This window comes from Coptis chinensis, chromosome 2 (genome assembly GCF_015680905.1).
Source record: "Coptis chinensis isolate HL-2020 chromosome 2, ASM1568090v1, whole genome shotgun sequence".
Taxonomy (NCBI): domain Eukaryota; kingdom Viridiplantae; phylum Streptophyta; class Magnoliopsida; order Ranunculales; family Ranunculaceae; genus Coptis; species Coptis chinensis.
In genome coordinates this window covers 82608473-82631236 of record NC_141457.1, presented here as the reverse complement: position 1 = coordinate 82631236, position 22764 = coordinate 82608473, and the positions used below count along the sequence as shown (strand labels likewise).

The following is a 22764-nucleotide window of genomic DNA, read 5'->3' as shown; positions in this document are numbered from 1 at the left end:
AGGGAGCCCCCATCAAGGCATCAACAACTGTTTTTTTGTGTATCTGTTGTCACTTGAAGTGGTCGCTTACTCGCTTGATTCTACCTCGAAAACAAACCTTCACCCATTCTCCTGAGTCCTCATAGACCACTGCCCAACTCATAGCCCATAATCCCATATGTCCCAGTGTCGACTTAACGACTGACCCAGATTTTAATCATTGCATGGCTCCACGTCATAAGATTCCCTTTCCATATAAGAAAAATTAAACGGACTCGTCAAAACTTCCATTATAGGCCAAAGCCCACAGAAGACCACGAACCAAAAAAACAAGGATACTTTAGTCAATTCAATCAACCAAAATAGCCAATCAGAAGGAACTTACAGCACTGGACTCAAACTCAGTTTGTTTCACTATTATTATTATTAGATCCAAAAAAAGCCGTCTCCTCAAAATTTTGGATTGGAAATAATTGAGTTGTAGTTAGTGGGGAAGATGGTAGGGGCAAAAGAGGAAGTTGAATTGAATAGGTTAGAAAACCAGGTGGATAATGGTGGTAGTGGTGTTTGGGAATATCTTTGTCTCGTTAGTAAACTTAAAATTCGCCGTTCTGATAAAGTTTTGAAACATGGGCTGTCCATTTTGAATGATCCTAAAAAACGTTCCAAATTAGGCCCCGAAGGTAACACTCCTTGTTTTATTATTTATTCATGCAATTGATTATTATTAAATATTAGATCTTTGTATTGCTATACTGTTCAAAATGGGTATTGTTATTGGGTTGAATTAATTCTATCCCCTTAGAACACGTGATGCATCTAGTGGTTTGTTGTCTCAACTTGTTGACACCATAAGTAAATCAATTAGCTACACCAAGCCCAAACTGAGGAGGAGGCAGGGAATAACATAGTTATGTGATAAGTGACTAAGTGTAAATGTGGCACTTTAAGTGCATCAATTACCTACACCTTAAAACGACAACTTTACAAAATACAACAACAAAATTGGAGGCGTAATCAGAAGAGGGAACCGAGCAGGAAACTTTTTTGTCAGGTCTATTTAGTTGGATGTTTATTTTTCTTTGTTTTATGATAGTCACATGGATTGTAGTGGGATGATTTCTTATTATGTAGCTAAATTGTCTTTGCTAAGGGATTGTGATTCTTTGTGTAGAGTGGACTCTTTATGAGCAGGTGGCTGTTGCTGCTATGGATTGCCAATGTCTTGATGTTGCAAAGGTAGAGTTACTTTATGAATAAGTGTTTTCTTTCTGAAAGACTTTCCATTTTTCTCTCAGAAATGACGATTGACTTTTTTGATTGACCGGTAAGTTTTATTTCTATTATGATATATGAATTTCACTTCCCTGGGTCAGACCAGCTAGCCATTGCCCAGTCAAAATAGACGTTGAATATGCTTTTGCATTCACCCTATATAAAACTAGAACAAGACGGCTAGTAATTAGAATCATTTGCAAATAATAGGTTAAGTTTCTAGCTTTGGTTTCTGAACAATTAGAGGCAAGCTGATACAGTGATACATGATATAAATGGGTTTAAAGTATCAACTTATTTCGAGAACTACTGCTTATTTTTCTTTTGTTCTTTCTTTAGTATGATTGACATATCCATTTGGGAGAAGGGGAGAAAAAAAAGATGAGAAAAAGGATAGAAATGCTGGAATAGTGAGAATGTTGACGGTGTTATATATAACAGGCTTGGATCTCAGATTGACATCAATGTTATTTCCATTTTCTACTATTTCAATTTCACATATGGTAGTAACAAAGATAAAAGAAATAGACTCCTTTATAGCATTATCTCATACTCCACTGGTTGAGTTCAGCAAGTTGAGTCATTGAAACCAAGCATACACTTCTCTTTTCTTTTCTTATATTTTTTTTCACTCTTGAAGGATACTCATTTCTGATCATCAATGTTCTGATGTTGACTCCATATATTCAATTTTCCTTTGTCTATTCATATTGGTCTTATTTTCTCCAATGTATCGTTGCATGTTATTTTACAAAGGAAGTTGATATAAACTTTGGATATCTTTCTGTAGGATTGTATAAAGGCACTCCAGAAGAAATTCCCAGAGAGCAGAAGGGTCGGTGAGTCCATTATATTATACTGCATGTGTATATTACCACTCACACAGTAGAAGTAAAAATTGTTGTGCTTGTGCATTTGCTTCTGAAGCTATTGCCTAATTTTAGTAATTATTTTCAGGTAAGTTGGAGGGCATGTTGCTTGAAGCAAAGGGTTTGTGGGAAGATGCAGAAAAAGTTTACTCAAGCCTTCTAGAGGATAGTCCTCTCGATCAAGTATAAGCAGTAACAGTGAAATATATTCAGTGTTAACTTTGTTAATACAAATAATATCTCAATTGAAGTCCCTATTACATCCTTTTGTTGTAGGTTATTCATAAAAGGAAGATTTCTATGGCAAAGGCACAAGGCAATATCTCAGTTGCAATTGAAGGGCTTAATAAATATCTAGAAATGTAAGTTAAACTGTGTATCATTGGGTTGGTGTCGAATCAGTTTGTTGTTGGATTTGACATCATAGTTTTAAAATTTGAGGACAAATATCATTTACAGCATAGTCATAAAGATAATGGATATGTTGATGGAGTATTTTATATAGACACGAGGAGCATCGTAGAATACATAAAATTTATAGTTTGTATGAAGAAAAAAAATTGTTTGAAGGGGAGGAGACCATATTTGATATTATTTTGACAATTTTATAGACTTTGTAGAAATGCTTATCAACTTTTTGCCTTGAGGAAAAGTGTTGAAATAGTGGTGTGGAGTGTAAGAATCTGACACCTGTCCCACTAGGGAATTCTGCTGTTTTGCTGGTTCCACATTTTACATGTGTTCAATTTGCATTTTGTACAGATTTTACCTTACTAACATGTTGAAGATGGTTTGTTTCAGATTTATGGCTGATCACGACGCATGGAGAGAACTCGCCGAGATCTATGTATCTTTACAACTGTAAGATATCTGTCCATCTTATTTGGAAAAATGATTAATAGCTCTTGAGTGGGCATATTTAGTAGTTCAGGTGCAGACACTGTTGATACTGGACCAGTTGTGCTACCCATGTATTGCTTGCTTAGATCTTCCTAAGAGAAGGTTTGGTTCGGTGTCAACAGTGTCTTAGCTATGCCGTACCATTTTTAATTTAGGCTCCTTTTGTTTTTATTATACCTTAAGGGCTTCGACGTGTTCAAAGTTTGTGCTTATTTTCCCAATCAGGTATAAGCAAGCAGCTTTCTGCTATGAGGAGCTTATACTTTGTCAACCTACTGTTCCCTTGTATCACTTGGCCTATGCTGATGTACGTTCTTCCCTCACAATAGTTAATTATTTTGTGTCCAACCAAGTACTATTTTTGTACTTGTTAGTGTAATTCCGGTGCTGTATACTTATTTTTGTCTTTTCTAGGCATTCCAACCAAAGCTGTGATTGATAGCACAGAACATCTTATTTGGGTGAATCTCACTTTGTACTGGAAAATATTAATAAGATTGTAAACATACATACTGAATTTTCTTTCCTCGCCCAATCTCAAAAACTTCTATCTGGAAATTTTCTTGGAAGAGTTTACTTGGGGACGGGATAGGATAATATTTAAGGATAACTCTCATGGGAGGTACACTCTAGGTTGTTGTAGCAAGTGAAAAGGCAAAAAGGAACATCCTACTCAAGAATATGCTGCACGACTAAATGCAGTTTCCCACAAAAGGTTTGCTGTGCTACCAATGGCAGAACAGGTTGCTTAGTGTAGACTGTGTTCTTTAATCTCACATTAGTAGAGGAATATTTTTGTTGGTATGGAATGACCCGATGAAAGCTATCAGCTTCTCAGTCATGTGTCTTACTTATACTAACCCATGTTTTGATGGGTTCCATGATTTTACCCAATACATCTCCTGGGTCAAGTATTGGGAAGGGGGACAAAGCAAAGCTAAACTATTCACAGGACTTCTAGTCAGAGGTTTTACAACCTGTACTTTCGAGGCAGGATAGGAGGTTCACTCATGTTTTTAAGTCATCCCTGCCTTTTTTAAGTTGTTACTGTGCACGTATCTGATTGCTGAAAAACATGAAGCTTCAATTGGATGCACCCAATGCTACTGAAATGTTGAATTTTACTCCACGTGCACCTTTTATGAGCACATTGGATAAACTAGTTATATACTTCATCTATTTACTGAACAGGTACTCTACACTCTCGGTGGCTCAGAGAATCTTCAGATAGCCAAAAAATATTATGCGGCTACAATAGACTTGACAGGGGGGAAGAATACAAGGGCACTTTATGGTATTTGCTTGGTAAGATGTTTAAATAACTCATTCCTGAATATGTGCGAATGATCTGATAAACACTCTCTTCCACAGAAAAAATGCGTTGTTGTAAATATAAACGTCATCTGCAGTATATCTTATATTAAGATGGACTGAACAGGGAATGTTTATGAAAATGGAGAGAAAACAATCCGTAATGGCTGGGAGTAAAGCATGAATGTTAGGTAGATGACGATTTGGATATGATTTATAAGACTAGGAAAAGTAAACTAGGAGCTATTGTATTAAATGGGTTTGCATATGGTCCTGGTTTGGATATATACTAGTGAAATTGAGCCTTTGGCACAAATAGTAAGGCTCCATATTACTTCATAGCGGACTGAATGAAGTAGTATAAGTAATGAGGAGATAGGAAAATGTTAGTTGACTAAAAATATATCTACGGTCGAGTTGAATGGGAAAACAGATTTCTTTGACCCTTTTCTTATTCCTTTATTTTTTTCAATTCTATGTTAAATTTCATTTTGGTAACCCCACAATTCAGAACTGCTTATTATAAGTAATGAGGAGATAGGAAAATGTTACTTGACTAAAAATATATCCACGGTCGAGTTGAATGGGAAAACAGATTTCTTTGGCCCTTTTTTTATTCCTTTATTTTTTTCAATTCTATGTTAAATTTCATTTTGGTAATCCCATAATTCGGAACTGCTTTTTTGAGAAATGGTAGTAATACTTTTAACCACTTAATTGACAGCTGTCAATCTTTCAAGGAAGTGCACATGTAGGGATCATTGCTTCAATGCTTCACCATTTATATACATAGATCTGCTAGCTGAATAACAAAACAATGTCGCAGTGACTTAAGCAGTGAATTCATTGCATTTCTGCCTACTGACAAATCCTACAGCTTCATAAGAATATGCGCTTAGTTGATCTGATTATTTATTAAAATTTTGTGCAAATCAATTAAATGTTGTTTTGTATTGGACATCAAATTTATTTTTCTTTTTACCTACTGGGTGACTGTACTAAGTTGAAGCATTGTTCTATATGCAGTGTACTTTGGCTCTTGGGCAACAGACGAAAGGGCGGAACAAAGAAGAGAAGGAAAGTTCAGAGCTACATTCACTTGCTGCAACAGCCTTGGAAAAAGACTACAAATACAGGGCTTCAGACAAGCTTTCTCTGCTTACCGCCACTCTAAGAAACTTGAAGCTCCAATCCTAATCCTTTACCCATTAAAACTTCTAGTGGAGCCCCTTAAACTTATCAACAATATGATGCCCTGAAATGGTTGCATTTGCGGAAGCTTGATTTCTTTTAGTTTTCATGTAGTTACTTTTTGTTTTTGTTTTTTCATTTTGGTGTGTGTTTTGCATACTGAGGAAACTAGTAAAGTTTTTGACAATGTGCTCGTATTTTGTTGACAATGTAAGAGATGGAGTAGGAAGTTACCATTATTTTTTCATGTTAAAATAAATACAAAGAAAAATTAAACATATGAGAACAATTAAACTTCAATTAGAGTAATCATATATGGGATTTGAATTCAATGTTTAATTGTCTATGTGATTAAAAGTGTTGTTGGTTGGGAAATGTATCTAATACTAAATCTCGATTACAGTACGAAAGTTTAGCGAAAAATCAAGTACATAAATGAGAGGATAGAACATTATAACTCATATCAGAATAGATTGAACATTGGACAGTTAAATCTTACAAGTTACTTTACTTGAAATTAGGTTGAACACATATTAGGTGTGATAAATGCCAGATGGAAACACTATCGAAAGGAAAGGAAAATAAGAGTGGTCCACTTTTGTTTACCCATGGAAAGGAAATGGGCTTTTCCATATGGGAACAAATGGAAAAGGTTTTGTGTTTTTAGCTAACTCAAAATTTTATGGAAATGAAAGGAAAGGAAATAGATAGATAGGGACTTACTACTAATACACCCCACCCAACAATACAATTATTCATTTCCATAGCTTTTGCAAACAAACATGATTATTCATTTCCACAGTTTTTACTTTTCTTTCCCCAATTTACCAAACACATACCATTTAAAATTATTTCCTTTCCATTCCATTTCATAGTGGACCACCCATTTTATTTCTTTTCCTTTCCATGAATTAAAATTTAACAAACACACCCTAAATTGTAATTTCATAAACAAAGCCGAATTATAACATGTACAAAAGGTACTTGGCCCATAAAAAGCCCAATACGTAAGTCCAGTGGGTGATTCAGTAAATTCCTTGCAAATCTAAGGTGAATAGTCTCCAGTCTCTACTATAAAATATATTTAGGGTTTGTGAACACTAGGGTTTTCTCTTCTTTTTAACACTCACTTCTTCCCCACTCCAAAAAGCCAAGCCTCCTCTGCTCCAAAACCATGGCTGTCGGGTAAACCCCTCTTTTCATTCATTCTCTATGTTCACTTGTTTCTAAACAACTAACTAGCTAAATCTCATTTGTTATTACTAACAGGAAGAACAAGAGGATTTCCAAGGGAAAGAAAGGAGGAAAGAAGAAGACGTAAACCCCCCTTATTCTCTCCTTTGTTTTTTTTATTTTAAAGATGTTAACTTTATTTATTCAACGTTATTGTGTTTTTTTCTAGTGTTGATCCATTTGCAAAGAAGGATTGGTATGATATCAAGGCACCATCACTTTTCAGTACTAGGAATGTTGGCAAAACACTCGTTTCTCGTACTCAGGGTACCAAGGTACTAGTTTTTTAGTTTGTTTGGTTTAGCAGTTTAGCTTATTGAAGTATTCAATCCTGGTTAGTTATATTCAATGTGGTTTTTGGGTGTTTATGAAACTTAGATTTTTTGGATCTGTGAGAAAACCCATTTTTAGTGTGTTTTAGATTATTAGGAAAACTTTGCCAGTTGAACTTACATTTTATGGGAATGTCTTCATGAGATAGAAGTATACAGGAATTTTATCCACCTTAAAGAACTTTTATGGAATTTTTTTATCATAAGATTCCTTAGTGTCATTTGAATATAATATTTCCTTCAAATTCTTCTTGGGAGTGGTCAGAAGTCAGAACCAAACAATTTTAGAGTTGTCTTTGATATTTAAGGCAGTTGAGTGATGTGTTTTGGAGGTGTGCTTTTCTGTGTTGTATATTTATGCGGGTTATGTGTGGGCGTGTATTTAGATTAATGCGGGTTATTTCTTTTGCAGATTGCTTCTGAGGGACTCAAGCATCGTGTGTTTGAGATTTCTTTGGCTGATCTTCAAAATGACGAGGATCAATCCTACAGAAAGATCAGATTGAGGGTAGAGGATGTTCAAGGAAGAAATGTCCTCACTAACTTTTGGGTAACCATTACCGCCTTTCTATCATCTTTTGTGTTTTTAAGGCCTAGGCATCATGTACTAATTCTGGGTTAAATAATATAGGGAATGGATTTCACCACTGATAAGTTGAGATCTCTTGTGCGTAAGTGGCAAACTTTGATTGAGGCTCATGTTGATGTCAAGACCACTGATAACTACACTTTGAGGATGTTCTGCATTGGATTCACTAAGAGGCGTCCTAACCAAGTCAAGAGAACCACCTATGCTCAGACCAGTCAAATCCGACAGGTGAATTTTTCACTTGCAAGCCTAACATCACTTGTACTTTTTCACTGTCTTGTTATTACCTGTAAGGTCTCAGTATTTGGGATACTTTTTACCGATATCTGAATTGCATGTTTTGCTTCTGGTGTTTGTCTGTAATGAGATGTATCCTGCTCTTTGTGTTGTCAGATTCGTCGTAAGATGATGGAGATCATGGTTAACCAGGCACAATCATGTGACTTGAAGGAATTGGTACAGAAGTTCATCCCCGAGATGATTGGGAAAGAGATTGAGAAGGCAACATCTAGCATATACCCTCTTCAGAATGTCTTTGTTAGGAAAGTGAAGATCTTGAAGGCTCCAAAGTTTGATCTTGGCAAATTGATGGAGGTACTTGCTAACCCTATATCCATTTCTTTCAAGATAATGTTTTTGATTGTTATTCCTAGGAGAGTGTTATAAAAAAAATATGCAGTTGGCTACAACCCTTCTTGTGTCATCCATATAAATCAGTTCATATTTCTTGACCTTCGAAAGTTAAAAAAAGGGTAACGCAAATGTCGTTGCACCATGTTTGGAACCAATGCTTCTGTTTGATACCCATATTTACATGAAACGTGACATCTTGTATGTTGTTTTGTTTGGTATTGAGTTTGAGGAAGATGTTTGAACGGGTGGAGGGAACAAGTTTTAAGATTTTTCAGTTTTTAAATATAAAAGTAGAAAGTTAGTTATGTGTGAAATACTGTTCAGAACTCACTCTTATGGAGGAGTCTACCCTGATCATGGTTGTGGCATGTTGTGTTGATCATGTAGCACATCATAGTATCATACATAACTAATATTGAGAAAGATAGTATGATGACTCGCATAAAATATGCTCCTACAACATTTTAGCAACTCCATATCAATTCTTTTTATGATTTTTTTTAGGTTCATGGTGACTATTCTGAAGATGTTGGTGTGAAGGTTGAGAGGCCAGCTGAGGAAACTATGGCAGAGGCAGAACCTGTTGAAGTTGTTGGTGCCTAATTGAATGACAGTGTTCTCTTGTTATCTGCAAGTTTTTCTGTGTTTTACTAGACTACAGTTGATAATCAAACCAATGGGGATCCTGAGTATTTTTTTGTTTTAATTATTAGATTTTGATAACAATTGTTGTGCTTTAATTATATAGAGTACAAGTGCTTGAATTTTCTTATTGTTTTCTGAGATTAAGTAGTTGGATTCTGCTAGAGCATGTGGAAGGGTGAGATCTCTTAAAACTAGCTCATACGTATTTGGTTTGGAACCAATTTACCGTTTGTATGCTATATGGGATATAAGTAATTATCGATGAATAGTTTGATGGAAATAATGCAGTTTTATCAGTTGTGCTCTAATAATGATGAGTTCGCCTTCTGTTGAAGTTTTGCTAACTAGTCTTGGGGTTGGTTAGGGGTAAACAAATCGCTGGCTGTCTGTTCCTCACATTTTCCTTCCTGTGATTTCAAAATTAATGAATGCACAGCTGTAGCTTTCTGTTTCTGCCTCCTATGATTCTGGTTTTCTAGTTTTGTGAGTGATAGTTTTGTGGTTTTTTTCACCAATGGTTCATTTGTTTTTCTTAGTCCTGATTCTAAATTGCGTGTGTTGTCAGATAGGCTCGTATGAATATGCCAAGTAGATTGTTCAGTGATTTTACTTTAGATTATGATATGAGAAGGCATAATGGGTAGTTGGGGACTTCTTTTCAGCTGAATTATTTATGAACCAATTTCTTCTAAGGTCTATTTATACCTTCTCATTGTGAATTAGAAATGTGATGTTCTTTTACCCGGTAAGAAAGACTAGTATGGAGATGAATATAGATATTTGTTACCGGAGGCCCGAAGGATTGGATTCTGTAAACTGGTGCTTTTTGCATTTCCCTAACTAGGCGAAAAAATTCAGTGCATTGCAGTGTAATCTCAGTGGTAATTTTAACAGTACTAAAATTATGGATGAGTTTTGAGTTATTGACGTCGATAGATTGTACTAAACGATGGCAAAGATATCTCTGTGCATGACTTATTTGGCTGCGAAAATTAGCTAATGCGTTGCATCCAAACTTACTACTTAAAGCCTAAATCCAATCGTGCCTTCTAAAAGGCCTATTTGGCACCCACGTGAGAGTTTGTGGGTGTTGCTGTGATGCGAGTATCAGGTGGGTTTGCTCATTGCTGGCAATGTGGTCAAATGCCTAACATGTCAATCTTCCCTCACGTCAATTTTCCCTTATGAAGTGGGAGGAGGTAAATGAAGTATTAAGAAAACTAGAGTCCTCCCATTTTCCTTGAAAACTTCTATTTTGATTGTTCTGAGTACTAGCTCAGTTTGTGATCATAATCACATTTGGTGAAAAGTGAATAGTACCAAATATTGTTTGTATTTTGATAAGGATCTTTTTGATAAAATGATAAATCTCATTTTAAAGGTCATGTCATGATGGAAACCTAATCGCACTTTGTAGTAAAGAACATAGTTCCTTCGAATATGCACCACCCTTGAGCGAATTAGACAGTGGAACCAACTGACAAGACAACTAAAGCCCGGAAAAATGTGGAAGTGTCTAAATATCAACCTTTGCATCATTCAATTTTCACGACTTCCAGGCATTACACGGATGAAATGTTGCAGTATGAGAAAGTTGGTAAGAACTTCTGCTTGCTAATAATGAAAGATGAAATGACATATGTAAGATACAAGACTAGAATGATAAAAATCTACTAAGCTTTTTTTATTCATTAACGGTTGTTTACAATGTTTTCTCATTTCTCTCTGGTTTACATATGAGAAAATAGAAAAAATGAAGTGTGCAAATCCCTCCTCTTTTTGCATCTAGTCTTTTTATATTTATTCCATATAGTTTCATCCAATAGTTTTGTGACATGCATCCATTCCTCTATCTTTTCTTCTATTGCAACTTCAAATGAATATATCGGTACCCACATGATTAAAGCCTAAATCCAATCATGCCTTCTAAAAAGCCTATTTGGTACCCACGTGAGAGTTTGTGGGTGTTACTATGATGCAAGTATCAGGTCGGCTTGCTCATTGCTGGCAATGTGGTCAATGCCTAACACGTCAATCTTCCCTTATATATGAAGGGGGAGGAGGGAAATGAAGTATTAAGAAAACTAGAGTCCTCCCTTTTTCCTTAAAAACTTATACTTTGATTGTTCTTCTAATGAGTACCAGTTCAGCTTGTCATCATAATCACATTTGGTGAAAAGTGAATAGTACCAAATATTGTTTGTATTTTGATAAGGATCTTTTTGATAAAAGGGTTTTAAGGTTTTGGTCCTCCTAGTAATCCTAATAATAGCATGATTAGGCTTTGGTCCAAAAATAATCGTTTATTAGGTTTTGGTCCTTCTGACCGTGAGTTGACCGTGTTGACTAACTATGGCTCTACTCAATCTCTTATGATTTTTCTATTACCCACAATACCCCTTCACGTGCCTTACACGTGAGTAGTCATGAGTAAACACAAATTAGCTTTTGGTCATTTTAAAAATATCTTTGTTTAGGTTTTGGTCCTTCTACCGTAAAAGTTAATGCCAAGACTACTGGGTCAAGATGTAGTTCTAAGCATAAGAAAAATAGTTCCAACATTTCGAAAGAAAAGAATGGGGAGAATATACTTCTTGATAAGTCAAGGCTCCCAGAAGACAAACAAAAGGAGAATGATGTTTATCTTCATTTCAATGGATGCCAAAAGGATAATGTCATAGAAATAGCACTAGAAACCCAGCACAACTCATAGGTCGATATGATGCCGAGGAAAATGCTCAATGGGAATCGGAAGAGAAGCTCATTGAAGATGATTGCTGCACTCAGGTATGATTTGAAGCTACTGCCAAGTGGAAATATGGCACGAGATCTGAAGCTACTGCCAAGGCCAACATCATCCTCTCGCACTTTGGATCTAAAACAAGTCTGACTAATAAAGATCCTAGTGTGGGAGTTGCAAGGAGTGATTCCTACAGCAGCAGTCCCTCCTTGGAGAAGTGTTCAAGAGATTCTTTTCTAAAATCGTATTTTGATCCGTTGATGGATGTCGAGCTAGTCGTATCTTCCAGTAGGTTCAACTATCATTTGTCCGCAGAGTTGATGCCAAGAGCCCTTATGCTTTGTTGAAGTTTAGAAGGACCAAAACCTTAAAAAAAAAAATTAAAAAGAACCAAAAACTAATTTATATAGAGGGGTATTGTGGGTAATAGGAAAATCATAAGAGATTGACTAGGGCCATCATGGTTAGTCAACCCGGTCAACTCATGGTCAGGAGGACCAAAACCTAATAAACGATCATTTTTGGACCAAAGCCTAATTATGGCTATTATTAGGAGGACCAAAACCTAAAAAACCCTTAATAAAATGAGAAGTCTCATTTTAATGGTCATGTCATGATGGAAACCTAATCACACATTGCAGTCAAGAACAAAGTTCCTTCCAATATGCACCACCCTTGAGTGAATTTGACAGTGGAACCAACTGACAAGACAACTAAAGCCAGTAGCAAAGTCGGTAAAACCTTTGGGTGATGATACTAGAGGTCTGGGGCTTGAACCCCGCCAACATCAAAGAGTTACTGATCTCATTTAAAAACAGGCTTGCCAACCATAAAAAATAAAAAAATAAAAAATAAAACTAAAGCCCGAAAAAATGTAGAAGTGTCTAAATATCAACTTCTGCTTGCTAATAGTGAAAGATGAAATGACATAAATAAATTATAAGATGGAATTATGGAAAATATAGTATGTTATGGGGGAATGCAAGGGTCAACCAACGGATAATATGGTTTATCAATTTCTGACCTGCAGTAACCTCCTACGCTCCATGAATGGATTGCGTCTGGATTTGATCCTTGTTACAGACTTACAGGAAATATAGAATAACAGTGTAAACAAGGTTAGCATACTTGTACACATCCTCACGAAGGTTACATATAATTATAGAATCTAAAGGAAACAAACCCATGGAAAACAGGCATGTGTTCTTATTAAACTAAAAATGAAAATTTGCTTCCTAAATGAGATAAATGTGAATTACATCCCTAAAAAGAAAAGGATAGAATAAAGTTTTATAATCAACAACATGAAACCAGTAAGCTTTGCATAAATATTTGCATACTTCAGTCTCCCTTAGTAGTAGGTCTCATACAAGCACAACATGGAGCCTTCTTTTTCCCGCGGCTACTTTTCCCACTAACATGGAGATAGTCCCTAAGTCGTACTCTGGCACTTCTCTTGTCAGTGCCTATACCTTTTACCACATTTTCATCATCAAGTTTCAGCAAAGCAAACTGTATTCTCTGCACTTCCAACTGCAGCCTCCCAATCTTCTCAGACCCCCTACGGGCTTGTTCTGAGACTCTCCGTTTCCGGACCCTCCCAGTATCTTGCAATTCCTCTGCAGCCTTTCCTTCAATGGGTAAGGGACTCTCCTCAGCTTTAGTGGTCAGTTTGCAATTGGTACCAACCAACTGCATGATAGTTTCCTCAACTTCTTGAAGCTGCCCCTGTAAGGTATCAAAATCGATGCCCTTTGTTTTCTGGTTCTTGTTGGTGATCTCCATCTTCTTTTTCAAGTCTTCAACTGTTATTTGAAGGTTAGTCAACTTCTGAGCATCAGAAGCAAGTCGTTCTAAGATCTTTTTCTTGTTTCCTTCACGTGTGTCTGTAAATCTCTTGGATATCTCTAGCTTGTCTACCCCCAACTCTTTCTCAGCCTGTAGTTCAGATGATGGATATTCACTCTTCAGCTCCTCAGGCGCTTCAGTTTGGTGGGATGTAATATCTTCCTCGGTAGGTGCAATTGCCATCATTTCTTCCTTGTTGATTTGCTGATCACGGCTATTGCTTTTTTCAGTTGTTTCCCATAATTTGAGCATCTTATCATCCGATACACCATTTCCTCTTCTACTCATTGCACTTGAGCCAAAGGCAAGATCATATGATGAGCATTCTGATACCTGATCCAGTGGAATATCTTTCATCACTATCCCCTCCCTCGCTTGAGAAATTTCAGGTTCCGCTTTCTGCTGTTGGAGATTACTGGACTTGTCTTCCAGTTCCATAACAAAGTACCTGCTCGCTTGAACATCCTCCATTAGAGTCGACCCACTTGTAGATCTGAATTTCTCAATCTCTTTCATTGCAGCCTCTAACTTGATGCTGGCAACTAAAGACTCCTCAAAAGAGAGCCTCTCCATCTCTATCACTGCCTTCTCAACTGCTTTAACCATAATCTGCAACCCATGCAAGTCTGACACTTCACCTGCCGTCACCAGATTTTGATCTTCTTCACTCAATTCTTGACCAGTCCGGTCATGTTGATCACTTGCCAACCCATCACCCTATGAACATGTAAAAACAAACAAACCGGTCATGTCTATCACTTTGCCAACATATCATCCAAGAAACATGTAAATACAAGTAAATCATGGGTTGAAATTTGGACTAGCAACTTCGGATTTCAACTTTACAATCAATAGAGACATGGGAATTTTATCGAAAATACAACACCGGATGACCTTGTATATTGAAATTTTTAAATAAGTGTTTCTATGTTACAACAGTGAAAACAAGTAGGTTTTAACTCCACCATGGCATGAATCTACAAACACATTGGAAAGAAAAACTAATTGTTAAACCAGTTATCGCAGAGACCTATTTAACATTCAAAACTTCTTCAGAAGCTTTCTACAGAACCAAATTTAAGATTTAGTTCTGCAAGGTATTACCACATTGGGATATGAGCTGCTAAATAACTAGGTTTGGATCAATCCAGTGATCTTTTTATTTTTATAGTACACTGAATCATGCATAACCTATAGCAACGAAAGAAAATACCTGTTTTACTTGATCGCCAGCTACTAGAATCTTTGTCTGCGTGAGTACATGGTACTCAAGAGATGTTAAGTTGTCCCTCAAAGAATCTATGAGGGGTAAGTATGCAGCAAACTTGAATTTCAGCCCTCCATTTTCACTTTCTAATACATCAAGTCTTTCTTTCAGCTGTACAATCGCCGCAGCTGCTGAAGCACTTTTATCTTCAAGTCTCTCACATGCTCCAATTAGCTCATGTACTCTCTCTTTAAACACAGCTGCGCAGATGGTAGAGTACTGGAAGTCACCATACAATGTTGCAGCTTCATCCTCGTGCAGTTCGACCTCATTTCTTTTCTCAAAAAGCTCAGAAGCCAAATTCTCTTCTCTGACTTTACAGGCTCTAATTTCTTCATGTAGTTTAGCCAGTTCTGATTCAAACTTTGCATTTGCTTCTTTAAGGGATCCAATCTGCTCCTTCTGATTGGTGTTATCTTCTGACAGATCAAAAACCTCTTTCTCTAATTCTTCTCTTGTTAACTTAGCCGCTTGCCATTCCCTCTGCAGATCCCCAACATGTCTGTGTAGTTCCATATTTTCACTTTGCATCATACCGAGCTTCTCTATTGCATCTGAAAGCTCCATCTCCCTCTGGATTAGAACCTCCTTATCAATTCCAATCTTGTGTGTTAGCTGTTCATTTACATTCCTGGTTGTATTCAGCTCACCTCCTAAAATTTCAACCGAGTCCTTGAGATGCAAATTTTCCAGTTCTACCCCTTCCAATTTCCCCTGCATTTCCGCAATTTCCTTCTCAAACCCATTATTAGTCTGACGAAGATAGTCCAGATCTTTCCCAAGCTCTTTTAATTCCACAGTTTTCTCAGTACCAAAGCACTTGAAAATAAATGAAAGATTGCCTAGGGCTATAGCTTCACCAAAGAGGAGGTTGTTTTCCTCCTCTAGCATGCACTTCTCCTCGTTCAATGCTGAAAACTCCTTCATGAGTGATATATTCCCTTGATAGAGGTCGGAGTGATCATTCTGTGCTAAAACATACGCTTCCTGCAAATCCGTGAACTTCACATGTAGCTTTTCAAATTCAGCATTTAGCACTTCCTCTCGTCCTCCTGCAGCTCCCACTTCGAGTCTCAACTGTCCATTCATATCCAGGAGATCCTGTTTTTCACTTTGCAGTATCAGTAACTCCTCCAGTCGCATTTTAAACTCTTGATCAAGGGTGTTTCTCTCTGACGCAAGATCTGACATCTCTAGCCTCATCTGCCTTAGAAGAGTACCAAGAACTACATTTTCAAGGCACATATGTTGCTTTTCATCCTGTGTTTTAACCAAAGATTTCTCAGTATCATCAACTTTTTCTAAAATATACCGTAGGAGCATCTGGTCTTCTGTGATCTTGTCTCCACACTTATAATCTGGATGAACTTTTACTGCCTTCAATAAATCCCAAACTCCTAATCTCAGATTTTGGAGTTGGTTTACCAAGGATTTAACTTCTAGCTGCTGTTCATGATATTCTTGCTCCATTTCGGTAATCAATTTCTCTGACAACTTCGACTCCTCAAAGTGCTTCTCACACTCAATCAACAGCATAAAATTCTTTTCTTCCATATCACGGATTGATTTCTGCAAGATGAAGATCTCAACCTGGGACTTTATGGTTCTTTCTTGTTCTTCTTCAAATTCTTTTGTCCTCCAGCGACCTTCTTCTTGCAGGATATAGATCTGGTCTTCCAGACGCACCAAACGGATCTCACTTGATTGGGAGAAACTTGCATGTTCTTGTTTCTCTAAATTTAAGGAAGCCCTTAATTCTTTGACCTGATGAATTGTGGATTCTTTCTCCTTCTCCAGAACTGAACATTTCTCTTCTAGCTCTGTATATTTTCTCTCCAGCTCCTCTAATTTTTGCTGAAATATTTTTAGATGTGAGACCAGAGTGTTTCTTTCAGTGAGAAGGTCAGACCTTTCATTGTCGAGAGATTGACAGGACACCTGTAAGCTCTTTGATTTAAGCCTCAGACTTTCAAGTTCAACATTCGTATCGGAGAGAGAATTCTCCAGTGAGGCATTCTTCTCTGACAGCTTCTCCATGTTCTTCGTGGCAATTCCCAACTGAGAAAGCAGGGTGGCCTTCTCAGCAACAAGGGTGAAATTCTCTTCCTGGAAAGACTGGCAAGACTTTTCTAATGTCTTCACCATCTCTCTCATTGATTCCAGTTCAGCATTCAAATCAGAGAGGGAAATCTCTAAAAGTGCATTCTTTTCCAACATCTTCTCCATGTTCTCCAACTTTTGCAGAAGAGCTACTTTTTCAGTACTCTCCTTCTGGTAGATATCATTCAGCTTTAAATTCTCATCTTGTAACTCCTTCACAGATGTCCCAAGGCTATCTGGGTTCAAGCCTACGGATTCCACTTGTTTGATCACTCCATTATGTTGCCTGTTCAGGTCATTTATTTCCTCTTTGAGACAGTAAATTTCTTGCTGAAGTGCATTTCGCTCATCCAGACGCAATCCAACTTCCTCTTCAAGCTTCCGTGTCATCTCCTTCAGCCTATAGATCTCTTCCTGCAGATTACTTATTGACAAGGACGAAGACAGATTCTGCTCATTCAAGCTCCTGTTTTCCTCTTTAGCGTGTTGGAGTTCGCCCTCCAAACTTTTACTCCAATGCTCCATGTCCTTCAACATCAGAAACCCTTTTTGGAGATCCCCTGTTAGAGTTCTCTGTGCTTCCAGAGATTGAGAGTGCAAATTCTGCAGAGAATGGAGAGCAGCTTCTGCCTGCATGACACGCATGCTCTCTTCATGCACGCGATTCTGGAGTCTCTCCAGCTCATCTTGCTTCCCTGAAAGTTCTCTTCTTTGCATGTCAGTCTTCTGTACCAAGGTTTCCAACTCACTGCGTAGAGAGCGATTTTCCTTCTTCAACAGAAGATATTGCTCCTCAGCATCGTTTAACTTTGCGACCCCCATTGCAAGCTCATTATTAAGCCTTTTGGTCTCCTCTTGGGCACTAGAGATCTCATTTTCCAGATTGGATACGGTTTCCAAGCAATTTTGGAACTGGACAATAGCAGCTTCCTTATCTTCATTTAGTTTAGCAATCATATGCTGTAGAGATTGGACACTGGATTCTGCTTTATCAGCTCTCTCTTTAAGAGTTATGGATTCGTTCTCAGCATGCAACAGCTTGACCTCCAGATTAGATATAGTTTCCATACATTGCTTGTACTGAACAAGACAAGCTTCTTTTTCGGCTTCTAGTCGAGCGAGGGCTTGCTTCACAGTTTGAGCTTCACTTTCAGCTTTACTTGCTCGCTCATTAAGTCCACCAGCCTCTACCTCAAGGCGAGAAATCCTAGACTCCAGATTTGAAATTTTCTCCAAACACTGTTGGTACTGAAGAACTCCAGCTTCCTTTTCAGATTCTAATACTGCAAGAGATTGCTTTAAGGCCTGGACTTCAGTTTCAGATTTACTAGCTCGCTCATTGAGTTCTCTAGCGTCTTCTTGGGAACGAGAAAATTCAGCCTCTAGAGTAGATAACCTCTCCAAATTTAACCTGCACTGGAGATCTCCAGCTTCCTTCTCTGCTTCTAACTTAGCAAGAGCTTGCTTTAGGTTCTGAACTTCAGCTTCAGCTCTCCTTGCTTGCTCCTGAAGTCTTCTAGTATCCTCTTGCGCTTGAGACACTTCACTCTCCACATTCACTAACCTCTCCAGGCTCTGCCTGTATTGAAGGAGGCCAGCTTCCTTTTCTGCTTCTAATTTTGCAAGGACATCCTTTAGGGTCTGAACTTCAGTCTCAGCATTTACTGCTCTTACCGACTCTGCAGCTACCTTTGCCTTGAGATTCTGGCTCGGAGTCCATTCCGTCATCATCATGAAAATGGAGGCCTTTTCTAACCCTTCCTTCTCCTGATCCAAACAACTCATTGAGCTGCTTCAATCCCTTTTTGCTTATAAAGTGATCAGATTCATCAGAGTATGCCCCATTTCTACTAACAGAGGTAAACTGGGACGATGACAGACCCAAAGCATCCTTCTGTAAATCATTAGGGTCAAGGGATGCACGTACAGGACGTGTCATCTCAGGAGTGTGCGGTTCAGTCTCAGTTGCGGAGGATGGTGAATCATCAGGCAGTACAAAGGGAACTTGGTTGGGAAACGCTTCTGCCATGGTCTGATGGGCCTGACGGAGTGCTCCTGTAGCGTGATCGTATCTTTCTGCTAAAGCACGATAAGCTCGGTAGAACTCTTCGACCAGTTTCATTAGCTCTGGACGTTTCTTGTAGTACATCTCTGCCCTTCTTGCAAAAGAATCTGCATCTTCTTCAATGAGCTTGATCATTGCTTTGACCTTGGAATCCATATCTGTTACAGCGAACATCATTGATCAGAAATCATGTGTGCTCTTGAGCCAATACTAAATAAAAGCTGGTGCATTCAACATGAATACGCAAGTATAATCTATCAATTTAAGATGTCATAACAGTAACAACATAGTAAAGATGTAAAATGAGATGGTTAAACAGATTATTATTGAGAGTGATTTCACATCATGTGCAGTACAAGGTTGATTTTAAAAAATGTTTAGGAGAAAGCCCAACAGAACTCAAATATTTACATAAATAGATACAAAAATAACAAGTCTAATCAGACATCCTTTACATTGAAAAAGAAAAAGAAAAATTAACATATCTTCTTTTCTTATTTTAGGTTGTTAATTAGTAAAGATATTCAGGAAAAAGAAAACAGAAAGAATGTTAAGATTTCACTTGGCATAACCACAAGTTTTGGTGTGATCAGCCTAGTTGAAATCCTAAGAAAAAAATCTCACAAAATATACAGAATCAACAAAATATAGGTAGAATATTTTAATCAAACACCCTTTATATTTAGAAAAGTCCCTTTCTTTCTTTTTTCTCTTTTAAATTTCCACATTAAAATGTGTTCTGAATTCATTAGGAGAATATTGATAATCGATAATTGCTCAGAGAATATTACTAACCCATTATAGTTTCAGATAGGATTACTCTACGCATATGCCTTTATGGTGCAACTGAGCAAGTATATAAAAACCAAAGTGTGTTTTTGAACCTTGATACAAAAGAATACAAATTTCCAAGAGGTACCAATTTCATGATAAAAACGACTTGAGAACACAACAACTGGTTTCAGTGATGAGAGAGCAGTGGAAAGAGTTTCTTATTTGGTCAAACTTGTTAGGAGATGAACAAAATAATCCTAGTAAATTGCTCATTTCAGATTAGATATTCTTATTTTCATGACCCCTAGAATTGCCAAATCTCCATACTGCCAAAAAGAGGAATCAGAGAGAGCATATAAATGAAACAAGATGCACAACATTATTCTAACAAAGCCCAAGTAGAAAGGACTGACAATGGATAAAGATAGACAAACTAATGCATCTGAAACCTCTGCAGCTAAACCTTTGTATCATATAATCCTTTAGCAAGGAAAAACCTCGCACTCGCACATTAGAAAAACAGACAAATGCACTTTTTTTTTTTTTTTTTTTTATATGAACAGAACAAGGACCAGAACAACACGCAACATTCTCAAACAGAAATGTAGCCAAAACTGGTAATGGGAAAGCAATACCTGTAAGATTTTCCTGAAGCCATTTTGAATTCTTTGGTATATGGCTGTCCCACCACCATGAATACTTGCGTCTTGAGTCAGTATGCGTCAACGTTGCCATGTTACCAGCCACCAATACTAACACAAGATGTGCCAGTCTCACAAAAACTTAATCCCTATACAAAATTAACTCCGGTTAACCGGTTGACCCAGATCAAATATCAATTCAGTACTTTGAGATCACTCCTTGTACCTAAGATCAAAAAACACAAGAGGTCATTATACCTATCAAATAAATATAAATCAACTTCAACTTCTTACATAGCTTGAAAAGTACCTTTGATCAATAAAGCTAAGGTTCAAAAATCGCCTAACCAATGCAACTCCGTGATTCACATCATCTAACTACCTAAACCAAAGCAGATTCAGAAAAAAAATGTTAGAGATCCTTTAAGTCTGAAAATCAATAATCTACAGACTATATAACACAAAAAAAAAACACGCAAATCTCAACTAGCAATGGACTGTAACCATTAAATCATGCAAAAAAAAAAAAAAAAAAAATGCAAATTCACACACCCCTGATCAGCCAAAGTTCAAAAATAAAACTTCCATTAAAAAAAAACTTACATTTCATAAAACTGTACCAACCATAAACAAATATCAACATGAAATGATTAAAAAACTTATCTTTACACAAGATCTTAACTTCTAAGTCATCAGAAGTTGAACAACTATCTCATGATCAGAGACTAAAAACCAAGTTAAACTTTGATAAAAACATGAATACCACTTACTCTAAAACCTCAAATAAAACTCCCCATGTATGTAAATCTGCATATAAAGCAATGTTCATCATAGGTAATGGAATGAAAAAAAAAAAAACTTACTATAAAAATAAAAACTTTGATCAATGAGCAGCTGTGAGTAGTGTGTAGATCTCCAGCTGCTTGTGTTCCCATTCACCCCATTTCTATCTTGTTAGATTCTTCTCTGGGTGTTTTTTTTTTTATTCTGTGTTTTGTTGTACTGTTGTTTTAAACTGACTGGAAAGAAAAGCAAAGTGGGAACAGTGAGTACAGTGAGAATGAGAAAAGAAAAAGGACAAAATAGGAAATGAGTTTTGGTATTTAAGGAATTTATATTTATTGTTGAGTAAAGATATTGTATGGGGAGATTTTAGATTGTTAACTTACTGCAATCTTCTTTAGAATTTAGATGACATATATCAATATTTCATGGCAAAGCATACTGTTGGATTATTATATTCTTGAGGTAGAAAACTACGATTTGAAAGTCATAATCGTTCTATTTTGAAGGTCATCCTGCTTCAGTGACTTGGGAAACACTTTCCTGACACAATTTGCATTTAGATACGTAACGAATTCTATGACATAGCATATGACATCATCAACGTGCTACACAAGGGAAAAAGATTTCACCAACTGACCGAGTAAGATGGTTTCACATCCAATTGTAGAAAATATAGCAAGAAAAATGAGTTTGGATGTATATTAACTAACTAGTTCCATATAGTAAGGGATCATCACTCTATTAAACATATTAAACAAAAACAGACGATGCAGGTGGTCGTGAGACATAGTACAAAATATCAGGATATGGGTATTTATCGATGCTCAATTTCTGGATATATATCGTAGATATATCTCTTTCTTTGGAGATATTTGATATTGTTTCACATGTAAATATCGTAGATATATCCAAAATATCATGGATATTATGGATATTTCTTTATATATCATGATACATTATTTATATTTATTTAAAATATAATGGTAAATATTAAATAAAATTGTTATATACACAAAATATTGTTAAATATTTCTAAATATCGCAAAATATCTCCAAATATCATAAATATCATCAAAATATCACCGATATTTGCAGTCGTATATATCTCTTAACATATCGTAATATTTATATATCTTTTTCTGAAATATAGATAGATATCTCCAAATATCGTGATATATCGAGATATTTTGTACTATGCCGTGAGGTGTATTATTATTACATTCCAAGAACACAATGGTCTCTAGATTTTTGATGTCTGTCTGTCATTTACTTGACAAATGATACTGCCTAAAGTTTTTGGTGTAGGTTTCTGCTCCCTAAGGGCATCTCCAATGGGGGGTGTAAACCGTATAGAGTGGAAATTTTACACCCCAAATATAAAAAAACTCTCTCCAATGGGGGTGCTAAACCGTAGGTAATAGTGTATTAGCTAATAGAGAGGGTGGGGAATTCCCCCTCTCGCTATTAGTTAATAAAAACCCGGACGCCACTTAAAATAACGCCTGCTTAACTTAAAAACTTCGGACGCCACTTCAACACACGTTTGAAGCTTTATTTTTAACCCCGGACGCCACCCCAGCGACGCC

General features: G+C 36.8%; 3 protein-coding genes across 3 annotated transcripts; 2 read left to right on the top strand and 1 right to left on the bottom strand.

The window, feature by feature from the left end:
• Nucleotides 1-297: 297 nt before the first annotated feature.
• On the top strand, nucleotides 298-5857 carry LOC147518298 (Protein prenylyltransferase superfamily protein). Its single transcript, XM_086590181.1, has 9 exons — nucleotides 298-662; nucleotides 1154-1218; nucleotides 2045-2093; nucleotides 2212-2306; nucleotides 2400-2485; nucleotides 2925-2984; nucleotides 3249-3330; nucleotides 4215-4328; nucleotides 5361-5857. Exons 1-9 carry the CDS (start codon nucleotides 476-478, stop codon nucleotides 5529-5531), a joined length of 909 nt encoding a protein of 302 aa, XP_086446307.1. The 5' UTR covers nucleotides 298-475; the 3' UTR covers nucleotides 5532-5857.
• A 730-nt stretch (nucleotides 5858-6587) lies between these two features.
• Nucleotides 6588-9084, top strand: LOC147518297 (small ribosomal subunit protein eS1y). The gene is made up of 7 exons (XM_086590180.1): nucleotides 6588-6710; nucleotides 6795-6842; nucleotides 6928-7033; nucleotides 7503-7640; nucleotides 7722-7907; nucleotides 8073-8273; nucleotides 8817-9084. Exons 1-7 carry the CDS (start codon nucleotides 6700-6702, stop codon nucleotides 8913-8915), a joined length of 789 nt encoding a protein of 262 aa, XP_086446306.1. The 5' UTR covers nucleotides 6588-6699; the 3' UTR covers nucleotides 8916-9084.
• Nucleotides 9085-12883: 3799 nt separating this feature from the next.
• Nucleotides 12884-21443, bottom strand: LOC147518296 (protein NETWORKED 1D-like). The gene is given in 7 exon segments (XM_086590179.1): nucleotides 12884-14262; nucleotides 14759-18623; nucleotides 18625-19135; nucleotides 20387-20541; nucleotides 20703-20774; nucleotides 21163-21199; nucleotides 21256-21443. Coding segments are annotated over 4 exon segments (5700 nt in total). The 5' UTR covers nucleotides 20487-20541; nucleotides 20703-20774; nucleotides 21163-21199; nucleotides 21256-21443; the 3' UTR covers nucleotides 12884-13038.
• Between the last annotated feature and the right edge of the window lie 1321 nt (nucleotides 21444-22764).

Coding starts and splice junctions, on each gene's coding strand:
- LOC147518297 (XM_086590180.1), top strand. Junction 7,641..7,721: donor ATGTCCTCACTAACTTTTGG/GTAACCATTACC, acceptor TAAATAATATAG/GGAATGGATTTCACCACTGA. Junction 7,908..8,072: donor AGACCAGTCAAATCCGACAG/GTGAATTTTTCA, acceptor TTGTGTTGTCAG/ATTCGTCGTAAGATGATGGA.
- LOC147518298 (XM_086590181.1), top strand. CDS start 476: ATGGTAGGGGCAAAAGAGGAAGTTGAATTGAATAGGTTAGAAAACCAG. Junction 2,486..2,924: donor CTTAATAAATATCTAGAAAT/GTAAGTTAAACT, acceptor GGTTTGTTTCAG/ATTTATGGCTGATCACGACG. Junction 3,331..4,214: donor ATCACTTGGCCTATGCTGAT/GTACGTTCTTCC, acceptor TTTACTGAACAG/GTACTCTACACTCTCGGTGG.